Source organism: Leptosomus discolor, chromosome 2 (genome assembly GCF_034619465.1).
Source record: "Leptosomus discolor isolate bLepDis1 chromosome 2, bLepDis1.hap2, whole genome shotgun sequence".
Classification (NCBI taxonomy): domain Eukaryota; kingdom Metazoa; phylum Chordata; class Aves; order Leptosomiformes; family Leptosomidae; genus Leptosomus; species Leptosomus discolor.
Genome location: NC_141392.1, coordinates 101,425,727 through 101,451,426, shown reverse-complemented (window position 1 = coordinate 101,451,426; position 25,700 = coordinate 101,425,727). Strand labels below are relative to the sequence as shown.

General features: G+C 38.2%; 1 protein-coding gene across 1 annotated transcript in view; it reads left to right on the top strand.

The window, feature by feature from the left end:
* AGPAT5 (1-acylglycerol-3-phosphate O-acyltransferase 5) overlaps window positions 1–25,700 on the top strand; it is a 58,275-nt gene that overhangs the window by 13,434 nt on the left and 19,141 nt on the right. Inside the window, exons 2-5 of the mRNA XM_086461526.1 lie at window positions 3,497–3,566; window positions 3,777–3,892; window positions 9,491–9,580; window positions 16,789–16,879. Of these exons, the coding sequence (XP_086317652.1) occupies window positions 3,497–3,566; window positions 3,777–3,892; window positions 9,491–9,580; window positions 16,789–16,879 (367 nt within the window). The remainder of the gene's footprint in view (window positions 1–3,496; window positions 3,567–3,776; window positions 3,893–9,490; window positions 9,581–16,788; window positions 16,880–25,700) is intronic.

The following is a 25,700-nucleotide window of genomic DNA, read 5'->3' as shown; positions in this document are numbered from 1 at the left end:
TTTTTAACAAAGCAGCACCTATTCAAATGAACAGGTTCCTCACTTACTTCGTTGTGGCAGAGAGGATGTTGATCTTCACAGTCTTTCAAGCTGATACATTGGTAGAACGTATGTATACCGTGGCATTTGGAGAGCGGTGCATAAAATATCTGAAACACTAGGTACATCAGCTTCTGAAACTGAAAACTGCCTCCCAGGTGTGTCCTGCATCGCTTCCCTGGCACTGGCTTGTGAGTGACCTGCAGAGGGGAAGACCACCTCCTCCGGTGCTCTGCAGACCCTGGGAAACAGCACTGTTCTTCTGAGGACTAGGAGTCTCTTGGCTACTGTCATCTCTTCAGGTTGCTTCGAAAGGGGGCGTGCACAAAACCTGGCACTGTGGGCACTTACTTCTGCATTGCTGGCCCTGGTAGATCACTCAAGTGCTTGCCTTCACTGTGGTCCTCAGATGTCTGCTGCACCAGCAGAGTGAGCAGGAGCCAGGGACTGCACAGTCTCTGCAACAGGGAATTTGGAAAAGTTAGCTACAAAAACCAGCAGGGAGTCAGAGGTTTTCTGGAGACGATGAAGAAGAGTGCTGTATCATTACATTCTGCAGTTACAATATACAATATATAAGGTGCTCTGGTTCACATAAAAGCATCAGATTGCCAGAAATTGACGGCTTGCTCTGAGGGGACTCTTCCCCTGCTTATCCCCAAGCAGGTGAATTCTTCAGACATCATCTCAAAGGGAAAAGGGCAATGTTTCTGCAGGATTCAGAGCTCTTAACTGTTAGCCCTCTGTTGTGCAAGGTCTATGAAAGTTCTCAGAAACACGAGGAGACCTGTGTGACTGCCCACGGAGTAGGTGTCTCCTGTGAAATCTGAAGAAGCCTCTAGAGGATGCAGGTTGGAAGTTGCTGTTCTTACCTGGTTGTAATAAGAGTTATATTTTAATATAAGTTCTTCGCTCTCAGTTCCTAGCTGTGAATGTCTAATACATGAATAGCTCTTTCCTGGCCTTTCATGAACTGTATAAGCCTTTTCTCGAGATTACTGAAATGGGCAGTGCTGAAATGAATGATGCTGGAGTTAAAGCTTTTGCATCCTCTTAGGCTGAGCCATGTCAGCAAACAAAACAGAGTTTCCAGATTTTCTCACTTCTTCCTTTGCTTTGAAATAAAATACCCATTTTTTGTGTTTAATGAGAATTAATTATAAGCTGGAAAAGATAGATTTTTTTAAAAAAAAATTATTTTTAGTTCTGTACAACAGTATGGCACAGTATGCCTATGTGTTTTATCATGAGTAAAAAAAATGTTGGTCCATTTCATGTAAACACATGCAACTGTTACGGTAAGACATGATGTTGTGCATAGAAATTGCTTACAATAACAATGAGTGGGTGTTCCTCTGGGATTAAAAAGTGGGCTAGATCCAATATTATTGAAATAAAAAAATAATACAGATTAACTGCTATATTTGGCAGACACAATCATACATTTTCTTTTAAGAGAATGATCCTTTATATTTGTTTTTACTCATGTGATAGTCACAAGTGAATGCTTTGAATTGTGGGTCTGATTACACTAGGATTTTGACTTTGTACATGAAAGTGGAAATTTTTACAGCTTTAGGTTATAAAATGTGTATTTCAAACCCTGTTTCTTGTGTGGAGCAGCTCTTACAGTGTCAAATGCTGATTTTGTTTTCCTCTTGTTCTTATTTTCTTACCTTTTAAAAAAGCGCTGATGACATTCAGGACCTTCTGGTTTAGTGATTTGTTGTGTTGGGCCTTTTCCCTTCCTCTGAAACAGTCTTTGCCAGAAAGTACATAGCAGAGTCTTCACTTGAAATTAAAGAAAACAGTGTTTATGGACCTAGTGCATAACACTGCTGGAAAAGTGTACACTTGGAAAATGAAACTTTTAACTCCACAAATGAGAGTAGGAAGATAATTTTTTATTTCAGTGGAATTTTTGCACCTGAACTGTAAGATCAGACTGTCTGACTGCTACCTTGCATGAAGCAGTGTGTGGTACCTGGAGTGTCAGCAGTAAGGTTATAAATTCTCCTGGAACTGTAATGAGAAAACAACTCCTACAGCGAAGTCTAGTTTGAGTATCTTGGATACTGTTATGAATATACTTGTCAACTGACTTGTTACAAATAATGTTCAGTTAAAATTTATTGTGCATGCCTTTTTTTTTTTTTTGAAAAAAATTAATTCAAGTAAGTAATGTTCTCTTTACAGTATGCTGGATTATCTCTTGTTCACATATTTACTGAATATCTCAGTTTGCCGATGTCTGGTTTCTTGCCTTGAAAGCAAAATTAGATCAACAGTGCAGTTGCATTTTCAAAGAAGGAACATCATGAATGTAAAACGTACAGCTTTATGTGGGGTTTTTGCCTCGGTTTAGGATACAAGGCGTTGCCCATCCAGTATAACAGGTTAACTGAGAGGTGGACAGATTTTCCAGAGATGCTCATAGTGACTCAGCATACTAAATGATGTTAATCGAGATCTGAATATTATTTAGATCTTCCTGATAAAATTCCCAGACTAGGGAAGTGGTGATAATCAGTGGGTAAATGTTCCAAATAGTACTTTTGTTTTTGGAATCACTTCAAAGAAGAGTGTATGTTTAATGCAGCTAACTTCTAGAAACAGGGAGTACAGCCATTTGTATTGGCACAGCAAGGGGGAATGCTACCTAGAATGTGCTGGTTGGAAAAAATAAACTTCATTAGATAATGAAAATATTTATTAAAGATAAACGTCTGCAATTGAAATTGTTTAATAAATTTCTCATTTTGTATTTGAAATAAAAGTAATTGAATTAATCCATTTTAAAAGATGACTTGGGTTACTGCTTCAGCATCTTGCTTGGTAGTCATGCTTTCAGAAGGTTATTTCACTAGTAGGCAATTACCGTTCAGAGGCAGGAAACTACAAGGTTAAAGACTGTCTTTAATATAACGGAGAAAAAAAATCATAATGAAACCTGCTGGCTGGAGGTTGAAGACCAATCTAAAGACACCCCTCAACCTCATGCTTTTTTGTCTGTTCTTGATGGTTAAAATCATGGCAAGATGAGATTTTGTTCTTGATCTAATCCAGGAAAACTTAGCATTTTGGATTGAATGATAACGAGTGTCTGGCTGAAGCATGCCTTACTCATGAGATGTATAAAGTTAACTAGTGGTTTTGTACATGTCTATGGGATCTGGTGGATGCGGGTCAGCTTCTGTGGATCCAGTTGTAGGGCTTAGGCACAAGAACATAATAGCTTTCTTAAGCCCTCATTAATCAATATTCACTGCATTGTTATGTCAATTGTATGCGTGATGGGTACTGATGCAGTGTTGGGGTGTTTTTCTGTCAATGGTGCTAACTCGCTGACGGTTTTCCTAGTAAATAGCTAATTACTGCATTGGATATCGTCACTGCCTAATGCAATGAAAATAAATGATAAAGTAATATTATGGTTTGTTTTGTTGGTTTTTTTTAGGTAATAATCTACGGGGATTTGCCAAAAAATAAAGAAAATGTAATATATTTATCAAATCATCAGTGTACAGGTTTGTAAATTTTTTTGTCTTGGCACTTTTATAGATTGTAAAAATAGACTTGTCTCTTTACTGTGTCTCTTTCCAACCTTGCCCTAATGAGCAAGAACTTCTAGTTCAGAAACATTTAATTATATTTATATGTACAACATGTGCTTTCTGTTTCATCAGTGGCAATTAAAACCTCATTTACCCAAACATTTTGGACTTTTGTCTTTGCAGTTGATTGGATTATTGCGGACATGCTGGCAATTAGACAGAATGCTCTCGGGCATGTCCGGTATGTCTTGAAAGATGGGTTAAAATGGCTTCCCCTCTACGGGTGGTATTTTTCACAGGTAAGCCCATTCACTTTTTTTCCTTGCTGTTTGTGGGTCAAATACCTAAGATATACTTCCCCTCCATTTATCATACATGCTGCGAATTCTGAGCTGGCAGTTGTTTATTTGAACATGAAAATAGACGGTTTCACTCATTGTAGTTAGATGTGTATCTTAGTTGAAAGACAGTTATTAAATAATCAGTTTACTTTTCTGAATGAATACGTCTTATGGATGGTGTTTATTACTAGAATTCAAACTGTAGAGTCTGTTAGAAGAATTTCTGAAAATTCTAGAACTTCGTTCTTTTTACAGTCCAAAACCCCACTTAGCAGTTAGCTGTAACCAGACCTTTTTTCCTGTATATGGGATTTTTTTTCTCATGCTACAAATTGGGATTGAATTGTCATTGCTGTGGTGTACTTACTTATTTTTTAATCATTTGGTCTTAGCACAATATAAAAGAGGAAAATTGGACTTTAGTATAGTGTGGAGGAAGAGCAGATCCCAGTCTCCATGACAGCGTTGATGGTTTTGCGTTGGACTTCAGTTAAGCAAAAACCTGAGTCTAACAGTATTCCTATTACTAATTTACTTTCTCCTCTTCCTGCATAATGCTCCTCGTGTTCCTTTTAGTTTTAGAGCTCAACCTGATGTAACTCAAAATTGTACAGTTACTGAAGAAACAGCGGGCCATGGTCACTGTACAGCCAACATACTGGGTGGATGTGGTCTTCAATCTAAAATGGTAGAGAACAGTCTATAGATGGCTTTACCTCCCTAAAATCCTCTCTGAATTTGTTATGCCTGCTCTTTGCTTTTTCTGAAAGCAGGACTGTTTCTATATACAAATGAAATAAAATGTAGAGGGGAATGTTTTTGGAAGCATTGGTATGTTTTGCTAGGTGATCAGAAATGGCTTCACAGTATTTATCTCAGGATTTAGATGGGTGCTTAGTCATTAGAATAGAAATGGATTAAGTTTTGGATAACTATTACAAAGTGCCTGTTCAGTAAGATTTTTCTCCTTTGGTTTCTGTCTTTGATCTTTACCTGTTCCCTAAACATTAATCTGCTTTCTGCACCCCCAACTCCCCGCCCAGACAAAGAAAAGCAAAAGACACTTGGAAAAATACTTCTAATCGAATTAGACAGTTTGATTGCATTGACTGTCAGCCCTGTCCAAGAGGATGGGGGATATTGAGAGAAATACTATGCTGGGTATGATTTGAACTATGTATTTGTTTGTAAAGGAATAGGCAACTACAGACCTGTGTCTGAATAGGAGGCTTTACTCTCTCCCCATCCTTGGCTGCACATTCCTTTCTCTCTCACTGCTTGCACTTTGCATCTGTAAGTCAAGTCAGATCAGTTGATTGGTAGAACCAGCAAAAGGGGGAAAGTATGCCATGGTTGGGAAAAGGGGAGGAGGCAGGATAGCCCTTATGTGGCTGTCGGCACTAAAACTTTGACTCCAAGAAGCTAATGTAAGTTGGATTGGGTTTAGAGAGTGTCGGGCAAGGGGAGGTACAGATCCACGAACTGCCTAATTAATATTGGCAGTGGCAGTGCCTTAAAGAGTGACCTTTCCCAGCGATCAGATGTTGCCTTCGAGCTTGGGTGTAGGTACCTAACAGTCTTGGATCATGTCACAAAAGACGCCCATTTCTGGGGTGTGAACTGTCTCACCATCTTATCTTAGAGTACAGGTAGTGGTTGAGGTTCCTACTGCCTGTTCAGTCTGCAAGAGGTTAAAGCGTTCCCCAAGATATTGGGAGATCCAGGTCCAATTTTTTCAGCTTGATGGTTGAAAATGTTTGTTGTCTTCTGGTTGAGCGCCTTAGACAGTGAGTAGGCTGTAAGTCTAGGCTGGAGCATGGGTAGTTGCCATCCATTCTTCTAAAATTGCTATATTTAGAAAATAATATGCTGCAGAGAAAACAAGAAAACTGTTCATAATTTCTTTTTCTTTGTGGGTTTGCTGTCCCAGTCCCCTAGATAAGTACGGACTGTCACACCCTGTCATACCTCACTGAGGTTACCCATTGGGAGAAAATGGACTTCTCTGTTGTCTAATGCTTATTCCCAGTAATGACTCTGGTTCTCTATGTTTTTCTTCCACTAAAGTGACCAGTCTGCTGCATGGAAATATTTTGCTCTTTGTCCTTGCCTATAGTCATTACATTGGTGGTGTTTTAAGTCTGCTTTAATTAAAATACAGACAGGATATATATTCCATCCGCTATCACTAGGTGTCCAGAAGTGACTCTCTTTTTCAAGATTTTGGAAAATTACTACTGCTATCTGGAATATCCGGTGCTCAGTTTCCTGACTGCTATATTGACTGTTAAAAGGAGGTTCCTGTGGAAATTAATCTGAACGTAGCCTGCATTTTTAATGAAAACATAGATATTAAATAAAGTCAGTTCAGCTTTGGATTCCTGAAAATATAAAAATTCTACAAGATTTAGTGGGGGATGATTATATTTATATATATATATATATATATATATATTTAATTCAGTGACACGAATGAAGGGCAGCTTACTAACAGTGGTCATGCATGTGAGTTTAAATGACTGAGACGGGATGCAGCAGGACTGCAGTGCAAGCTAATAGGTATTTTTATTGTTTTTATCACACCAAACAGTGCAAAAACATAAAACACTTCCTGCCCTTCCTGTTGATGTTCTGTTAGTGATGTCACTTACACTCCACTAAAAGTTTCCAGAGCCACGTAATTACGCCATGCTCACGGAATTCATATTCCCTACCTCAGGTAAACATCCTGTTTGGAAATAAACGTGGTCTGGATGTCCAGGAGAGCGAAATTCAGGCACAAAGGAAGTATATTTGTAAACATAATCCATTGTTGACTGTGAGAGGGGCTTTTAAAGTACAGCGGAAAAAAATTAAAACCTTAAAAACAGTACTTCCAGAAACCTGTTTTGAAAAGCGTTCATATATTTGATCTGTTACTGAAAAGGAAATGCAATACAAATTGGGGAATTTCAGCTATATACAATTGCATAACTAGCATTCTTCTTTGGAGGCAGCTATCTAATAGCAAGAAAAGAAAAGAACGACTTAAATTAACCTCTTATGTTCTGGCTTTGATTTATTATGTAGAGCTATTTCTTTTCATAAAACTGGCTTTATTATTTTTGGGTGGATCTGAAATTTTGTTTTGTCCTATCTTTCTCCACCAAAATGCAGCTAGCTCCTATTGATCTTATACCACCTGGTGAGGCTGGGATGTAATTTTGATAAATATTTTTGATGTCCCAGAGTTTGCTTGACTTTTTAACATAGGAAGTATGTCTTTGTCTTTTCTGTTATTCGGCATCAGGTTGTGCTCCCTTTTGGTTATTACTGAATTGTGTAAATATATAGCTAGTATGGCACCTTGCTTCTCTTTAGCTTTGTAACCCTGCACCATAGGGAAGCTGACATACTTATGTAGTTGGGTTGTATGCAGCAAATGGTGATCTTAAAGTACGTAATTTGTCTGTTCCTAAATTATGTGACTGTATACTCGTATTGACTTGAGAAGTACAAATCTATTTCTGGGCATTAAGAAGTCTGAGGTGGGAAACCAAACCTGTCTTGTGGTGTCCCTAAGCAAACTGTACAACTTAATTTCTCCAAGTTCACAAATTACACAAGGAAAAGGTGGTTCAGTATTTTTCGAATTTACTGTAGCTGGTTAGTAATTTGACAAATAAGTGAAGACTTTGATCCCAGCCTTCCTTCATTTATCAAAGCTTGACCTAGTTGAGCCAACACAGAATGATGAATTACCAATTACATGGAAGTTTTGTATAGTAGGTGCATTATTTCTTTATACCAAACTGAGTTTGCCCTTCCTGAAAGTGGTGGTTGTGGTGTCACTGTACAGAACAAGACTTACACTTCCCTTTAATGGTGTCAGATCCTTAAAACGGTCTTACATGTGGAGTGTGTAGATAACGCATGGTTCTGTGTTTGCTGCACAGCTGATGGAACATTTTTCTGTTCATGCTGTTATCTGTCTGGGACTGGTAAACTGCTTGTGGGATGATGCTGATATGCTCCAGCCTGCTAAAGGCCGAGCTCAGTGGACTGGGGGATTCTGTACTTGGTTTTGGTGTCCTGCCAGCCACAGCAGCACAGCTGAGTGTTGCAGCTGGCTACTTCACCTTGTAAGGGAACAACAGACAGTAATGTTAAGACAGAATATTTAATATGGAGTTAATGTACCATTGATTTTCTGTTCCTTTTCACTGCAGTTTTTGGAGAACAACTTAAGACACATCAGATACCACTAGCTAAGCAGCTGCATGGCCATCTCTGCACGCCATGAAAAACAGAGGCTGAAAGCGTTTTGCATAGCTGCCTCCTCTGCCTGCCTCCTAACCCCTCAAACTTTATTCCTGTCCGTGCCATGCAAATAAAATAACAGCTCCTCACACACACGCCACCACCCCTGTTCTACAATGTACTGTATCTTTTCCTGAGATAAGACATTTCAATGAGATTCAGCTCTTAGTAGTTTTAATCTTACTGTCACCTTTCTGTTAAGAGCATGTAAAACCATAAATGGGCAAAAATTATCTGACAATCCTAATGCCAAGAGTCATGGTGGGCAGAAGAGAGTACTACCAAGTTGGGGAATCAGTTAGAAAACCCATGAAAACAATGTACGTTAAACCAAAATTCTGTTATTTGGAAAAATTTGTTGTATCAGTAGTTCATTTTGGAGCATGTTTGTTTACATCCTCTTGTAGCTACACTGTAGCTAAAACAGAGTGATGGAAGAGGGAAATGATGAGGCAAATTTTATTTCTTTATAACCCTCTTTCTTTGCGTGTACTTTGCCATAGTCCTTTTACTGAAGGTTTTGTGATGAATTGTGTGGAGCAAGTTATAAAATGAATCTTTTTCAGGGAAATGATCTAATGTTTTATAATGGTTTTCAGTGAAGATACCTTTATAAAATACTTTGCCTTCTAAAGATTTTGTGTTACTTATTCAATTATTATCTCGGTCTATAACTTCTTTATTAAAAGTTTGATTCTCTAATAAAGTGTATGGAGGTTTTCAAGACCTATGCTAGTTACTTTTGTGCTGTTGATTAATTTTGTATGTGGAGGTACGGTACTTGTAATTCCAGTATTTGCATTAGTCACTATTTAAGAGCAGGCACGTAAAATTGAAAACATTGACCTATAAGTACTTGTACGTGAGTTACTTCAGTTGTCTGATTTTGCCTTGATATACAAGTTAAGCTGCTTGTCAATGTTGTTGGGAATAGATAGATCCCTGGGGTTGGTTCCAATGCCATCTTCCAGTTAATTATTTAACACCTTTAAATAAGACACTTCAAGTGTCTCTTGCTTTTCTTTTTTTTTTTAGATCTGATCTTTATTTAAACAGATTTTGTGAACTTAAGTACATGCAAATGTAAAAGTAGTTTCAGTTTTTATCCTTTCATCCTAGGATAAAATGTCTTGTGGGAATTTGCAGCATGAGTCATGAAGGTGACTTGTCGTTGTTGTCTTGTTTGTTCTTCTATCAACTGTTCTACATTAAATGACTTAAATATTTAATACTTTTCTTTTTTTTTTTCTCTGTTAGCATGGAGGAGTCTATGTAAAAAGAAGTGCCAAATTTAATGAAAAAGAAATGAGAGAGAAGTTACGGGCCCAGATGAAAGCTGAGACTCCGGTAAGATTATACCTTTCTTCTCCTCATTTCTTGACTTTTTTAGTGGCAAATGCTTATTGGAGAAATGAGCCATGCCTAGTACCTACAACTACAAGACGATAATCATGGATTTGTTTTCTTTCTGTATTTTTACAGTTACTCTCTGTGATTAGAGTGATACCGCTAATTAAACTTAGAAAATTTGGCTATTCCTTTATGAACTTGATGATTCTGTCCATAGAGGGCAGGGGGGATCTGGACTAAATCTTAGAACATAAGCTATAGTACATTCCTTGAGAAACTCCTGTCAGTGTTCCCAGTGTTTCAAAAGACACCATTTTGACTACTGTATGCTTGTCAGAGACTGGTATTCTTGACTTCTGAATATCAAGAACCATTCTTACCAAATCTTAATTAGTCATCCCAGTGATCAATCATTTTTAATAGCAGTGGTGTCCTAGAGCTGAGTAACGTTGTCTGCTACGCCTCGAGGAGTAAAAAAAAAGGCAAGCCCGAACTCATGATAATTTTCTATTTGAAGAATGATTGTTAGTGCCAAGTGACTTTTCTCATGACTCCCTGTATGGTTTGTGGCTCAGTGGTTAGAATCACTGTGCTTCGCTTCAGTTACTTGCTGTGACTTCAAATGTTTTCTGCCTTTTGGGCTAGGCTTAAGAAAACCAACTCAGCAAGCCTTGATATAGAACAGTTACACTTTCATTTTAAGATGATGTGATTAGGACTTGCCACTCCAAATACCGAGTGGCAAATATTTTATAAGCTGAGGCTTGACTAAAAGGAGTGCATACATTGTTTTGACCTTCATAATAGTTGGGGGGTTTTGGCTGTGGTTGGTTTGTTGTTTTTTTTTCTTTTTTGGAGATGGTGTGTTTATGTTTGTGCATGTGTTGAGAACGTAAACTGGCCTTAAGCTTACTTGAGAGGCTTAAATGAGTAGAGTGTCCCTGTTTAAGACAGTGCTCAAACTAATTTTCTCTCGGACTAAGATTTAGCATGAACGGGGGGGGGGTGGGGGTGGGGGTGTTGGGTGTTTTGATTAAGATAAAGTTTTTAGCATATAAGTTAGAAAGGCCAGAAATACATTATGACCACTAAACTTTTGCTATCCAGTGTCTAACCTAACGATGACCATATGGAGAAAGTGGTAATATTCAGTGTAGTAACTTGTGCCTGCATTACCAGAGAGAGTCCTGGGATGTGAAAAGGTTGCATTGTGTCAAGTTATTTTCTGTATGTCAGTAGCAACAATTCTAATTTCTGTAAAATTTGCGGTGTAATAGAATAAGTAAAGACAAATTGCAGGATGTATGAAGCATACTTGTAGTCATCCCCCTAAGCAATTGCTCCCCCTGCAGAGTGCTGGTTAAGTTTGCTTTAGTGGGAGTGAAATGTCCCGGCAGGGTGTTTTCCTGCATAGGTCCATGGATTTCTTGCTAGCCGAAGAGGCAGCTTCTGGTTGAGTCTGGCTTTCTGGCTTCCCTGTGCACCCCCTAAAATACAGGGGTTTGTTGTAATAATAAGTTTTTGATTGTGGTAAGAGTCTTGATTTGAACCCTGCATTGGATTAGTCTCCTTTATAGAAACATGGATTTTTTTTAATTTTTTTTTTTAAATCATCTGAGGAAGATACATCTCATCTAATTCTGCATGTCTTTGGAAATCTGCAAGTGATGTTCAGTCTTGCTGCACTGCTATAAATTGACTGGACAGACTAGTGTGTGATTTTAGCCCACCTGGAATATGTGGGGAGGTTTAAACACAAAGCTTTTCTTTAAAGCTACATCTGCTGTGGGTTCTGTTTTCCATGGTGTATGTCTGTATGGGATTAGTAAATGAAACAAATCCAGAAGGCTTTGTTTCTGGAATCGTGTTTCTTCTCCTTCCTCAGTTGTGTGTGGATCGAAAGCCTGTACCTAACGTATCTAAGCTAATGCCAAATTAATTTGGGACCACTTGGGTACATTTATTTTTTGATGTGATTTGCCTATCTGGAAGTTTGGTGGTGTTGGAAATGGGGACAGAACCTGGACATGCCTACCACGTCCAGTTGTTGCCATTTTCTTTGTATTTGTAGGGTAGCAGTATAGAAGAGAAATAAGTGTAACTGCTGCAGAGATGCATACTGTTTTAAATCTCCTGCGGTCAGACCATGTAGGGAGTGACACTTGAATTTTACAAAACCAAAGCTGTCAAAAGCCTATTAACTGAGACAAATGTTTGCATCTGCTGGGGTAAAAGACACAGACCATTGAGTTGTCCTTTGAGGGAAGACTAAACTTTCTATAATCCACTTTATCTGAGAATGTAAATGTAGATACTGTAATTGCCCTTTAACCTACAATTACTGCTGAGAGAAGAATGTGATAACCTGTGTCCTTACTGCATTATTCATGAAGAAACTTTGCAGTTCTGCAGCTTAGCATGACATTCACAAGCAACCATATTGCTTTTAAAATGAAGACATTTTAATCAGTAAAGCAAGTACACCCTGAACTCATCAGCTTCATGTGTAAATCATTAATTTGCTATGGAATTTTTATTAAAATTTATGCATTGGATGCTACAGCTCAGGGTGGGCTTTTCCTCAGTTGAGTGAGCAGCTGTTGTTGCTTAGTCATTCTGCTTGTACGTGGTGGCGTTCTTTCTTTAATGTACTGTTAGAGAAAAGCTTGCCTTTCAGCTGCTAAGGAAAGAATTATGTGCCAATAGAGAGGAGATGGACGGGAATCTGTGTTAAGGGTCACTTTGTTATTTACAGTTTCTCTCCACATACAGTTTAAACAAAAGAATCCTAATGATTAATGTTCAGCCTGTTTGGAGCTATCCCTGTTCCCATTAAGAAACTGAAGACATGTAAGAAGGCAGAACCAGTCTTCTGTTCTCAGTAGTGAGCAAGCTAAGACATTTACTGTTTTACTGTGTCCTTATTTTTTTTCTTTCTTCTTTTTTCTTTATTTTTTTTTTTTAACTGAAGACTAAAATGAAGGTGGAACATGACAGCAAAAATAAGGCTGCCTCTTGGCCTCTTATATTCACAGTGGAACCAGATTAGTGATCTGGTATGCCTCATTTTGTGTCAGGACAGGGGACTGCATGATGCTCCTTGCTCACCTTGTCTTACAACTTCTACCCACCTGCCTGCCTTAAACAGCCCCTTTTCCTGTCCTGCTCTTCGTGGTTGGCCGCCCTTCTTCCCCAGTACAGTGCAGCAGTATTAGACATGCACAAAACTGATGCTAGACTGAAACGCTGGTGCACCTGTGTTTTCTTAGTGGAGATCTTGAACTAATACATTTTCGTATTTATTTCTGGAAATTACTTTGCCTCAAACTGTCATTGAAGTATACATTCAAATTGTTCGGTATTGGGCCTTTTTTTGGCAAAACTCACTGGAAACAATGCCATTTTGTTTAAAATTCCTTAAAATCTGGCTGATTGCTAACAAATTTCAGTCTTATGTCCTGTGAGAGGAGAGACTGTCACACAGTTTGAAGGACATGTTTGTGTTAATGTTAATGTAAGCTGTAACAACATAAATGCATTTCTCAATGTAATGGTATATCCAGTTGACACTTGATACACACAAAAAATCTGCTTGTTTTATAAGAAAGTTACCTCTTCTGAACAGCAGGTCACTGAAAATGTAACTTACATTTCCTTTTGTCATGCATCGAGAGTAGGAAATCTGCATTCTGAGATGTGGGATTTGACCTAGTACAGCCAATATTTAGCTGGTTACTATGTGTTTTGGTTTTGTCATTCATTCAGTCACAGAATAAATCTTTGTCGTGTGAAGCAGTGCTAATCAAACAGTAAGAACCTGGAGGGGACAGATACATTAATACAAGTTATTTTGTCGTATAGTCACTAATTTGCAAATCCCTGACAGCTGCTTTGTAGATTCTGGATGTCCTTGCCCACTTTCCACACATCACCTTTTGTTTCATTCCACTTATACCAGATATCTTTCTCATACCGTATCTTTCTCAGTTACTGATCTGAGTGTTAGTGTTTTTCGTCCAGTTCGCCTGAAACATCTCTTCTACACTTCTTCTGGAAGCATGGCCCCTCTTGGTGCCATTGCTATTTCTTTTTGCCTAGGGGACCTTGACAACAGTGGGGAAGTGAATAGAATTGCTATTTGGGTGAAAGCAGTTATCATTATCCATTCATTTCATTTGTGGATTGTGGCAAGTTCACTGACATTACACTGGGGACTCTGCGGGTAACCCGTGCCTTTTTTCTGGTTTTCTGGCTCCATGAAGAATCAGTCGGGTTCTACTAAATGAATCCTGATCCACTCCTTGAAGCTTTCAAGTTGATGAGAGATAGCGAGTGCCTTGACACCCACCCATTACCCAGAAATGGGCATGAAAGTACCATGTAACTGAACACAGGGACCTACTCTGCTTGGGTTAAAATTGCTATATCAATGAATGAGAGACTATGGTAATGCAAAATTCTCTGTGCCATTTTGAACACGAGCACTGTATTATGCAGTCACTGTGATAAAGTGCATAACTTTTATGTAGCTAATTGCCCTAAATGAAAAATCCTATATAAAAAATTGCCTTAGCTGCAGCTCGTGTTTCTAGGCGATTAAAATGCTGCTAAAGCTCAATGGTTCTTAATCCAAGTTCAGGGGAGCTTATTTAGTTATTAAAATCTTAGAGATTTGTAGTTGTTACAATCTTTGGAAATAGTGCTTAAGGATTTAGCTTCTGCTGCCTGTGGTGGGAGAAGAGAAAAGCTAGTCATACAAGTAGATTTGGTAAGCTAAGTTGCACCTGCGGAATATCTTTGTCTTGTGCAGGACACAAGTATGTGAGTATAAGTAGGATATCTGTTTACATTCATTAATTTTACTCAGGTAAAGTAATCCTAAAGAGCTACATATTAGGTTTATATGTGCTGAATTTAAAGCAAAGGCTACTTCTCTGTCTTGTTGGTATGCTTTCAATCCAGAGATACTCAGATTCTGGTCAACAAACCTGTTCAGCTGCGTGTGTTTGAGGTTTGCAAGAATAATTAAAGTATAATTTCAGCCCCTGCTTTGTATTGCGCACGTAGGACTAGAGTAAGTAGATACTGTTGTCTGTTGTGTAATCAGCTTTTGCTGGCTGATTATCTGCTTTGAAGACCAGTAATTTTGCATGCTTTTAAAGCGCTGACCTCTGTACCAGGAATGGTGTTCCTATCCTGTGTGCTTCACTTTCTTTGCTCTGTCAATTACTACCTGTTACAGCCGCTGTATTACCCTTTAGAGCTGAGCATTTCAGTCTCTAAGGGGGGGATCAACCTCATCTTGAAGTACCATTTTAAGGATCCAAATTATGTGGTTTGAATATAGGCACATTTATGAAAAAAAAAAATGCGCCTGGAATTGAATATTATGCCCTTTCTAGCTACGTCTTAGTCACTGAAGTATCTCAACAGTGTACTTCATAGATTAAATGTATACGTGACTGGGGGAAGTGTGGACTGCAGCTGGGTCTCAGGATTCCTGTACTCCTCCCTGCGTTCATGCTACTGTCACGTTACAAAAATGTAAGCACCTTGCCTCTTAAACCCATTTTCTTTTGTTCTTTCCCCACCAAATCTGTATACATGTTGGCTTTCTGCCAGTCCTTGAACATTTTTGGACTTCACCTGCCTCTGCAATCTGCCAGTTCTCCTCCTCTCCAAGCATGCCATGACCAGTACAGCCTTTCCTTAGCTCTCTTTACTCCACTCTACTGACATTGGTTTTGCCATTCTTCCTTTTTTTTTTCTTTTTCCCCTGCCAGATTCAAGGCTATGTACTCAGTTCTCTTTCTTGATCCTCCTGCTGGCTCACTGATTGGCACAGTTCCTAGATTTCTTTCCTCCTCTGCATTTTAGTGCACCTTTCAACCTTCCTCACTGTGTGGTGATTCTGGAGAGTTTGCTTGCTGGGTCCTGTCTTTCTTCATTCAGCCTTTTCTCTAGCTGTTCTGCAGTCATTAAGTGCAAATACCAGCACGCTCTGATGTTTTGTGGGCCATAAGCACAAAGTTATATTCTTGTGTGTCTCTTTCTGAGATTTATTTAACTTTGCTTCTTTTCATGATGTACACTCCCACTTGTCAGTGTCTTCCTGTACTCACTGATAATCCTCCTTGGACTGTTTTGTAAATCCACTATCTGTTCTTCTTTCAAATATTTCTTGAGACTCATTTCTGCAAAGGTAACAAATTAAGTAGTTAGTCTAGGCACAGCAGGCATGATTTTGCTGTGGATGTGTCATGTTCAACTCCATGCTAGTTACCATTTGTGGCTGTAGCCTTTTCTTCTGCAGATGAGCCCCCAATATGAAATTCTCACTGCTTAAGTGATGTTTGCCATCAACTTTATTTGTAGGAGATCATGCAAGATATACACGCACACGCAAAAAAAAAGAGGGAGATGGAAATCTCTGTTCTGTTTCAAAAGCAAATGGAAAAGTCATCAAATTTGACTGCTTCTATTTGGGTACATAATTTTACACTCAGATATGCAGATACTTAGGCAGCCTTTACCTGTGTAATGATTTGAGAACCCATAGACAGCTGTTGCTGAATAGGCAAGCAAACTAATTTACTTGGGAAATCTAGCCTTGCAGACATGCAGGCATAAAGGAATGTGACTTTAAAGTTCAAATTATGCTAAACTATGAGTTTAAGTTCATAATAGAAATACAGTGAGATGCGTAAAGACACATAAGGTGGCTGATCTGTCATAATTTCAATTAATAGTATTTCTGATTATGAATGGAATTAAATGTATGTTTCAGTATAAGGAAAGACTAGATGCAAGATCAGTATTATAGAAAAAAAAACATAATTTAGGTCATCTGTGACATATTTGACTGTCTCTTCAAAATCTCCTCCTACTCACTTAACAAAACCAATACTCTTGTTGATATCGGCTGCTCCTGATGTGCTCACTTTTGTTAACGCATGCTGCCTCCCTTCCTAAATCACCTGGGCAACTTTCTCTGGTGTACGTTCAAAGAAAATTATTTTGAACCTTAGTTCTTAGAGCTAAGAAATTTTGGCTCCAGTATTCTGATTTTCTTTGGATCCTTACAGTAATCAGCGGTGTGAACGAAATACGGTATGGACCTATCAAGCGATGATAATTTCTGATAAAGGAATCAGCTTGCATTCATTATAAGAACTTGTCTGTTTTGTTTCTTTTTAATCCCACAGATGTATTTAGTGATTTTTCCAGAGGGGACTCGTTACAATCCAGAAATACCAAAAGTCATTGCAGATAGTCAATCATTTGCTGAAAAGGAAGGTAAGCTAAAAAGGTTCTGAAATCATTCTTTTGTTACAGTGCTAACATATGTTATATAAAATTGTTATATAATATGAAGATGACCTCAACTTAACTGGACTATTAAGCCTGCCTGATTGATACTTAAGGGTTAGAATAACATAAACCGGTGTTTCTGTTACCACAGAGTAAGATGAGAATAGCTTATCTATAGACTTTTCATGCATTTCACATTGTGCAAGAGTACTAATTCTCAAGAAAGCTCTCTCTAGTTTCTGTCTGTATCTGTGTTTTTGTGGACGCTTCTTTTCTTGCTCCTTCATGGATATAAGAATTTCCTACACTAGATCAGGGCACCATTGTATCTCAGTTGACATTATAACTCCAGTTACAGTTGTTACTTGATATGAAGAATGTTTGGCATAGAGATTGTTGTGCCTTAAAAGAAAAAGTCTTCCATCACTTCATTTTTAATTACCGTTAAGTACTACCATGCTTTTTGGTGGTGGTCTCTCTCACCTTCCAGTCTCACCCTTCTGTGGTTGAACTTTACTCTGTAGTTGCTTTGATTGTTGGCGCCGTCTCTATAACCACAGATGCAATTACTTTATCTTTGGAAAGGCTTGCAAAAAAATCTAAGAGCCCCAAGCTTTTTCATTTTTTCTCACATCATATGCACAATACATGTAAACTTTTAAGTCCAACAGTTCAGCGAACACGTTTCCTGGTTTTGTTTTTTCCTGTTGACCAAAAGTGAAATAATTCACTCTGAAGGTAAACAAAGAATAACAAATAGGTCTGGTAAATTCATTTCTGTGACACACTGAAATGAATTCACAAGTCTGTGAATCAGCCTGTTGATATCATCAAGCTATTAAGTATTGTTAACTCTTGTCCAAAAGGATATATGCTTTTCTTCTCCTCCTTGGGAAGAATGGAATTTGTTTGCGTGTACGAGCAGGAGAACTTAAGTCATAATGTATTTATTCATTGCTTCAGTTTCCTGTTGGAAATGAAAGTCAAGTGTTTCATTTAGGTTGGTGGTTCTTTGAGAGTTCAGAGAGGGTGTTTAATAGGGGTGGGTTTTTCTCCTCCTTTTTCAGGGAAAAAAAAGGGCTCTCATTGTCATTATTATTATTTTAATAAGTCTCTTAATTGTATCTCTACAGTCTGCAAAACAGTAAAACACTGCTTTTGTGCTTTCAGAGCACCTGTTTGTTTCTTCTAGTGCTTTTCCCTCTGGTATTGGTCTCCTCTCAAGACAAAAATTAAACGTGAAGCATCTCCAATTCTAGTGCAGAATCCTCTTGATCTGTTTTTCCCCACTTCTAAATTCTTTTGTTGGTCGCTCTTCAACTTTTTGTATGGAGAGAATGAGAAGCAGTCTGCATGGGACCCTGCTCCTCTGCATGTTCCTGCAAAGACTGATACTTGAATTAAGCATCCCTCATAGAAGCGTGCTGAGAAGCAGGGGTGGCTGCCACCACAAGTTGTATACCGAGCTATTTTGACAGCTGAGAGCCACAAGGCACGTACCAGTACAAGGCACATAGCAGTGCAGCGGGGAGCTGCGAGGACAGGGAACTCTGCATGGCCGCCAGCAGGAGACGACAATGACTCCCCGGGGTCCTGCCACGCCACTGTGCAGCAGTGCTGGACCTGGCTTTGCAGCTTCCACCCAGCAAGCCCAGTGCCACCACAGTCCTGGCTGCTGGCCATGTGCTGGGGCTGCAGCATGGGAGCCGTGACCAGACGCCTCACCAGTCGGTCACGTGCAGATTCAGTGCTGGCCACGCTTCTTGGAAGCGCGTGGGGGCTGTTAACTGGCGCCGCTGAGCGCTGCTGAGCTGCACTAAACCCACACAATTCCATGCTTGTTTAAAAGATCCTGGAGGCTTCTCTTTCCTACAGTTTCAGGAAAGGTGGTAATTCCCGGTAGTTCTGCGAGTCAGAGGAATGAGGACGTGCTGTAACTTATAGTTTTAATTTTGCATTTCATTCCTCATGGGGATGCAAAGGAGTCTGATAATTTGGTCTTGCCATCTTAGTGTATTTGTTACAGAGCACAGTGCTTCAATGTTGGCTTTACAGACATGTAGGGGAATTTTTTTGTTTGGTCCGTACCTTGAAATGTAAGTTTTGTAATTATTTTTTCCCTACATTTTTGTAGCTTTATGATGAGAAAATGGTGCAAGTGTAATATTGGAAAAGGAATTTAATTAAGAAGAATTAAACTTCAAATTCATGTTAGGACCAGAGATAGTACATGCAAAGATAACAAAGCTATTCCTAGAGCACAAGCATAACTCATGTTTATAATGCTGTGTGAAATACTGGTTTTGACATGTGTGTGTGTATGTTCTAGTAGTTTTGCAGAGGAAGTCTGAAAACGTTTTGTGGGGTTTGTATTTACTTTTAACTCCCCATAGACTGGATTTCTCTTCTAGAGAAGGTTCGTTGGTTTAAGCAGAATTATTGGGCTGAACTTAATTACCTGGTCTTAGTGTGACCAGCTGATGATCTGCATCTCATATCTTGATGTTCTTTTTAAGTAAATACCAGTGTTGGACACAGTTATTGCCTCTTCACAACTGGTCCTAGGACCAGTTCAACAAAATGAAAGTTTTAAAAATAAATAAATAAATAAAATAAAAAGGGCTTAGGTTGACATCCAAAGGAGTATTTTCACATTGCTACTTTCAATTATTGTGTTTTTCCTAATTGATATGAATATATAAATAAATCTTCACTGTCTATGAACAGGATGGAAGGATTTCAGACAGTGAAAGAATTTAAAGGTGATTGAGATTGCCTTGAAAGAGAGGCAACTTTTTAAAATACGATAGTACTTCATGTTACAGTTTGTTCTGCCATAGGACTTGGATTCTACACAATAGCTTGACTCCTAACAAGAGCAGATGGTTTTCCTTTTTCTGAAACACAGGCAAATCAAACACACAGGGTAGATCCAGTAGATCTGGGTAGGTCTAGGTATGAGTAAGTCGAGACTGAAAGGTATAAACCACAGAGAAACTTCTAGGGAAGGAGTAGGACTGTGTATTTTCTTACCATTTTTAGAAAGAAATAAAGGATATAATACAGTAAAAAATTAAATCCATGGACTGGTTTTTCAAATTTGTCATAAACTACCTTGCCAAGTTCAAGTTGAATGTACTGTCAGGTTTTTGTTTATTAAAACCAAAGAATGCCAAAGACATCTAGAGGTAAAATTCATAAAATTGAGACCCTGATATTCATTGTTTTCATGTTCGAGACTGACACATGTGTATCCGCCTTCAGCACTGATAGATTTGACACAGCAAAACTCTATTCTAATTAATTTGAACTCTGTTGTAAGTTCTGTCCACAATTGTATTCGGCGAGATAAAGAAAGTTGCTTACTTCCAAGAATACTGTTTTTTATGGTGATCAACTCAGAATGTTATCATCTAAGGGTAATGCTAGTACCCTCAGAAACTGAAGATTACTCATTCTACCCATTTTACAAGCAGCAGAAAATTCCAGTCAGATTAGACTCTTACCCAGGATAGAACAGGAAGCATTTTAAACTCAAAATACATTTGTTTGATTGCATTGGGGAAGGAAGAAAATGCGCTTCCTGAGGTTTAAAAACAAAAGCAGAAATTACCTCTCTAAGGCTAAGTTGTTTGGTTATTTGTGGTTGGATTAATGTAGGGGTTATTCATAGAACAAGTTAAAATCTGTGGAGTTGAGAAAATTAATCCGGTATTTATCTTCGTTGGCCAAAATAGCAGTATTTCTTGGAGTTTCACAGCAGCCGCAAACCACAGAAGCAATTTTGCCGGAGTATCAAATGAAGACATGTGTCAGGTTCTGTCAGAGGCAAATGAAACCCCTCACTTCCAAGCTGATAGGGATATGTGCCATGTGGCTGGATTTCATACACCTAGTTGTCCTCTCCTGATGGAAAGCAGGTGGCTGTGTGAGATGATTCCAGCAATTGCTACCAGGACGGGCTCTCTCTTTCGCCGTGTTTTCAGCATGGTTGGTGACTCATGTGTTTCTAATGGGACATTTTGGAAGATTCTTGTGATCAAATTACATATTCCTTCCTCTACGCTCTCAAAGATCTAATAATGTGACAGCATGTGGGTTTTTTCCCCCCTTGTCTCCTGAGCTTTTGCCTTCCAGTTTCCAATATTTAAGTATATAGTCAGTGATCTTAGCTTAGAGTTCGTTTTAGTTTTCCATTGTAGGGGAGTAGTCAGCTAACGTGATTCCTGTCTTCAAAATCTGACGTGTTCAGTTGACTTCCATATTGGTGACCCCTTTTAGGCTCCAATCTATTGGTTTAGCCATCTTAAAAGTGCGGTGATTCTTCCACACTAGTCAGTGGGCTCAAGTTGCCGAGTCCAGGGAGTTATAATATGTAGGTGACACTCATATTTTCATAAGGATTTAACTCTAATCTTGTCATAATATTAAAGTGGTAATTTTTATTTTATGTATTTCTTTCAAACTGTACATCTTTTAGGTCTGTGTCTTTCTAATGGTACTGGACTATGGAAAAAAATTATATAAGCCCCACAAAATACCTTACGATTAATTTTTGTACCAGCTTCTGGTATAAAATTTGTTCCATTTGTATGTTGTTAAAATATATATGTATAGATTTCTGATCATTTTCTAGTAGTTAAGACCTCTATAATGTTCCAGACAACCAGAAATTTCTTTGGTTTAATAGAATGAGTTTTATCCAAATGTTAAGAAATGACATTTTACGAATTTGAAAATAAATAGGAATACTCCAAAGCCCTCCTACTCCTACTGTTACTAACTCCGAAAAGCCAAAGGGAAAGGCATAACAGGCTTGTTAAATTTAACTTGGCTTGCTTTTGCTGAATGAAGACAAAACAATCTTCCCTGGTGAAAGGCATTTATGGAATTTTGTATTAGTGTCTGATTCCTAACAAAGGTCATTTAATCAAGCAAACATTTCAGGTATTCATTTATTATCTCCCTTGTTTTTATGCAGAAAAGTTACAAATGAAAATGTTTTTTAATGCTAAGTTTATCTTGACTAGTATCGTGCTTTCTGCTAAGATGTTTGTACGTGCAGGATATGCTTATCTCAAAATTGCTTTTACAGGTCATGTGAAAAAGAGGTATTTCAACTGAGCTAATCGAAAATGTTTCCCTTCTAGATCTTGGCATTGGTTTTAGATTGTATTTTAAAGCAATCTGAAGTATTTAATATCCATAAATGTTATTTGGAAGTTTCTCTAAAGAAAATAGCTTTTGGTGATATTTTTTCCACACACTTTCATGTAAGTAAGCTTGACTTGAAAGTGCACAGTGACATGTGGAAAGGAGAATACAATTTTTAAAAAGAGTGGAGTGTGGACCTTGAGTAGCATTTGAGAGATGTACCATTAGGATGAAGACAGGATTTCTGTTATTAAAAGTCATCCTTAGGAAATTAAGTTTAGGAAAGCAAGAAGCTACCTTGTATTTCTGTAGATACCATCACAGAAGAAAGCGTACCAAAGTGTGGTGTCTCCCGTGTTTTGCTATAGGATGGTCTTACTCGCATTTCTTGTACTTTAGATCACGGTAAGAGAAAACACTTTTAAAAGAGCATGCATTTTTTTTAATACTATCGTCAGCTGAGTCCTGTTTATGTAAGTTGATGGAATACCCGCATACAAATGGATTAGCCCTCCCACCATAGGTCATTTTGTAAGTCTAACTCTGGACTCTGGTTTCACTGAGTAAGGCTTTGATCACTGGGGCCATTCCAGAGGCTGGTGGGAACTCAGTGTTGGGCGAGTACTTGGGGCATACCATGTAACTGCAAAGCTTTCAGGCTAGTATCGCTGCTGTACACACATACACACACACACCAAAAAAAAAAGGAGAAATAAGGAAAGAAAGAACTAATTGGTATTGAAATCAATTAATTGTTTTTCACCCTGCTTTCAGTTTTTGTTAATACATATGCTGTCAATTAACATGGTTTTATGGGGGGGAAAATCTCAAACTAATTCTGACATCCACTTTCAGTGAGCACGCAACTTTTGTGGATGAAATGTGGTAATGCTAATCTAATACACACGGGGTATTCTTAATATAGAGCTGGTTTCTTTATTGTTTTCATTTTAAAATGTGGTGTGTGCACATCAGGGGTGCAAATATGACTAATGGAGTCCAAGTCTGAAAATGTAGATGGCTTGCCTGCACTGAACAGCTCTGTGAGTTTTTGGCCTGGATGAAGGGAAGAGGAAGAGCGATCTTCTCCATAGTGTTGTACTCAGCTATTATCTATAGAGGTTAGATAAATGATATTTTGTTTAGTATCTTTTGTTCTTTTGTGTTTAGATGAGAAAGTCAATACTATAGACATAAATTATTTGGGCCTTTGTACTTCCCGAACTAAAACCTTACTTTATTTCATTCAGTTTTCCTGCAGACTTTCTTAAGTAATTCTGCATTTTATTATAGTCTAGTAAATGGATGATATTTGAAGTACCATTGCTTCAGATTTTGACCTTTTTTTTTTTTTTAGTGTCTGTTTTATCTTTTAAAAGTTAGCTAACATAGAAGAGCAAAGCTATAGCATTTTAAGGTAGGGTACATTAGTAGACATCTAGTTCATTTTCTTTGGCATTTAAAATAAAATCTCATGACCTCAAATACATTGACAGAGAGTCCTAACTTAGTATTGCACAACATTAAAAACAGTTTAAGCACAGTGTGTTTTGTGATTTGGATGCAGGCAGCTTGCCAAGGTAACTATACTGTAACTACTTGGGTTTAAATTCTGTTATGTTGATTTTAGCAAAGATCACCAAGTAATTGCAAGAATGTGTGGTTATTGTTTTTATAAAACAGATTCTTTAAAAGGATGTGCTGAACTCCTGGTGTGGCTGCATGTTTGTCATGTGCTGGAGTGTTTCTGAATAATGAATTATGGACTGACTTTATTGATTTTAGTTAGCTGCATACTTATTCTGTACTTAAACCTTCAGGAGTTCACTGGTAGCACGTGGAGTTAGAGGGTCTTATTCTACAGTTGCACTTCACAGATTGTCACTGACCATCTTCATCACCAAAACTGGACATGGATTCAGAAAACTCAGCGCTGAATAGTCTTGGATACCTAAATTAATTTGTCTAGAGGGTTCAGTTCTCACTGAAACCCGTTTTCCCTTTTTCTTCCCTTCAGTAATAGTTTGATTAAGGGGAAGGTGAGTTGGGCAGGAAAGGATTGGCAGTGTTTTTAGAATATGTTTGGGAATTTGGCTCAGCAAGAGTTGTGTGGAGTGTAATGTCCACACTAATATCATTGCTGACACAACACTAGAATATTCAGTGCTTCATTTACAGAGTAAACATTTGGAAACATAACATAATTAGCTGTTTGATGTGACAGTTCACAAGCTAAGAAAACACTACCGTGGTGTTACGCTGCAAAATATTTACATGATCCATATAACATTTTGCATAGACAGTTATCGCTATTGCCGGTAAAGCTTAGAACAATGACTTCAGCAGGAGTGCTAGTAAATAACCTTTTATCTCTGGGTCCAGACAAGGGGATTGTTAAGAAATCAAGGTAATTATTTATACTGAAATTTTAAAATCTAAGAATACTAGAGCGGTTTAGAAACTAGCATTATCTTACAGTGTTCAGTAGACATTTTCATAATTTTAGATCAAAGTATGTTTTGCCCAACAAGGGAGAGAAGTTCGGTACAAAATCAGGACATAATATAGTATATTTTGAGTTGATTTTGCAAGCAGAAAGATACCAAAAGCAAAATTTCTGCTTCATCTATCAGGAACGAATAGCACCAACAGATGGTTCTTTAGAAATGGACTGAAGAGTAAACCAATGAAAAATAAGACTAGAAGGGAATAATTGCAATTTTATTCTGATATTTCTCTTTGAGAAAGATAGATGTCTTATAGCAGAATAGTGAAAATTGTTGCATAATACGCTTTTTTTTCCTAGAAGCACTTTCAAGTGTGGAAGAGCTGTGTTCAGATCATGAAAAGGTTTGGGGTTTTGTTTGTTTGTTTTTATTTTGAAAGTCTTTGTATATTAGAATTTGGGAAATAAAGTTTGTACTTTTGACCACTTTATGGAAGTGGTCAGCTGAAGCAAACATGAAATACTGGCTTATAGAGTGCTGTTCAACCTGACGTGCTGGTGTCCTTGACGTAACAATCTCTGTGTCTTGGCCTGAGTGGTTAAAGACAACAGTTGATTTCTGTGACTATGGATTTGTTAGTAGCCAAGTCATTTGTAATAGGTTGTTCACAGGGAGAGATTTCCTCCTTGCTGTGGGTTCTTAGTGCTATGTTTTCCCCCTCTCTGCTTAGTTTCCTGCTGGGATGGTGAGTTCAATATGGTGGGAGCGAGGTGCCCAATACAAGGTTAGCAGCAGGAGCAAGGATGCAGAAAAGTGTAGTAAGGGAAACAACTGCAAGGATAAAGTGGAATGTCCCATTTTCTGTAGCAGCAAATCACTGCAGCGGGCTGACGCTGTCTTGAGTCTAACTGCTTTCCCCTGTCCTTCCCCAAAGTGAGGACCTTCAGAGTATCGCTGTCTAACGTCCCAGATTGTGCCATTAGAAGGAAGCAAAAGCAGGGAAATCTAGAGTGTATAGCAGAAAATAACAAAACATAATTGAAATTTGATAGCGTGGTAGTTTTGGAGAAATAGAGCATCCTGTTTAAGCATGTGTAGTTTAAGACACCCACTTTTTTGTTACTGTGGTGCAGCATTAGGATTCAGTATGTTGACAAAATTCATTTGTCCTTTGGAAGTAAAATACCAGATGATCATTAGATGTG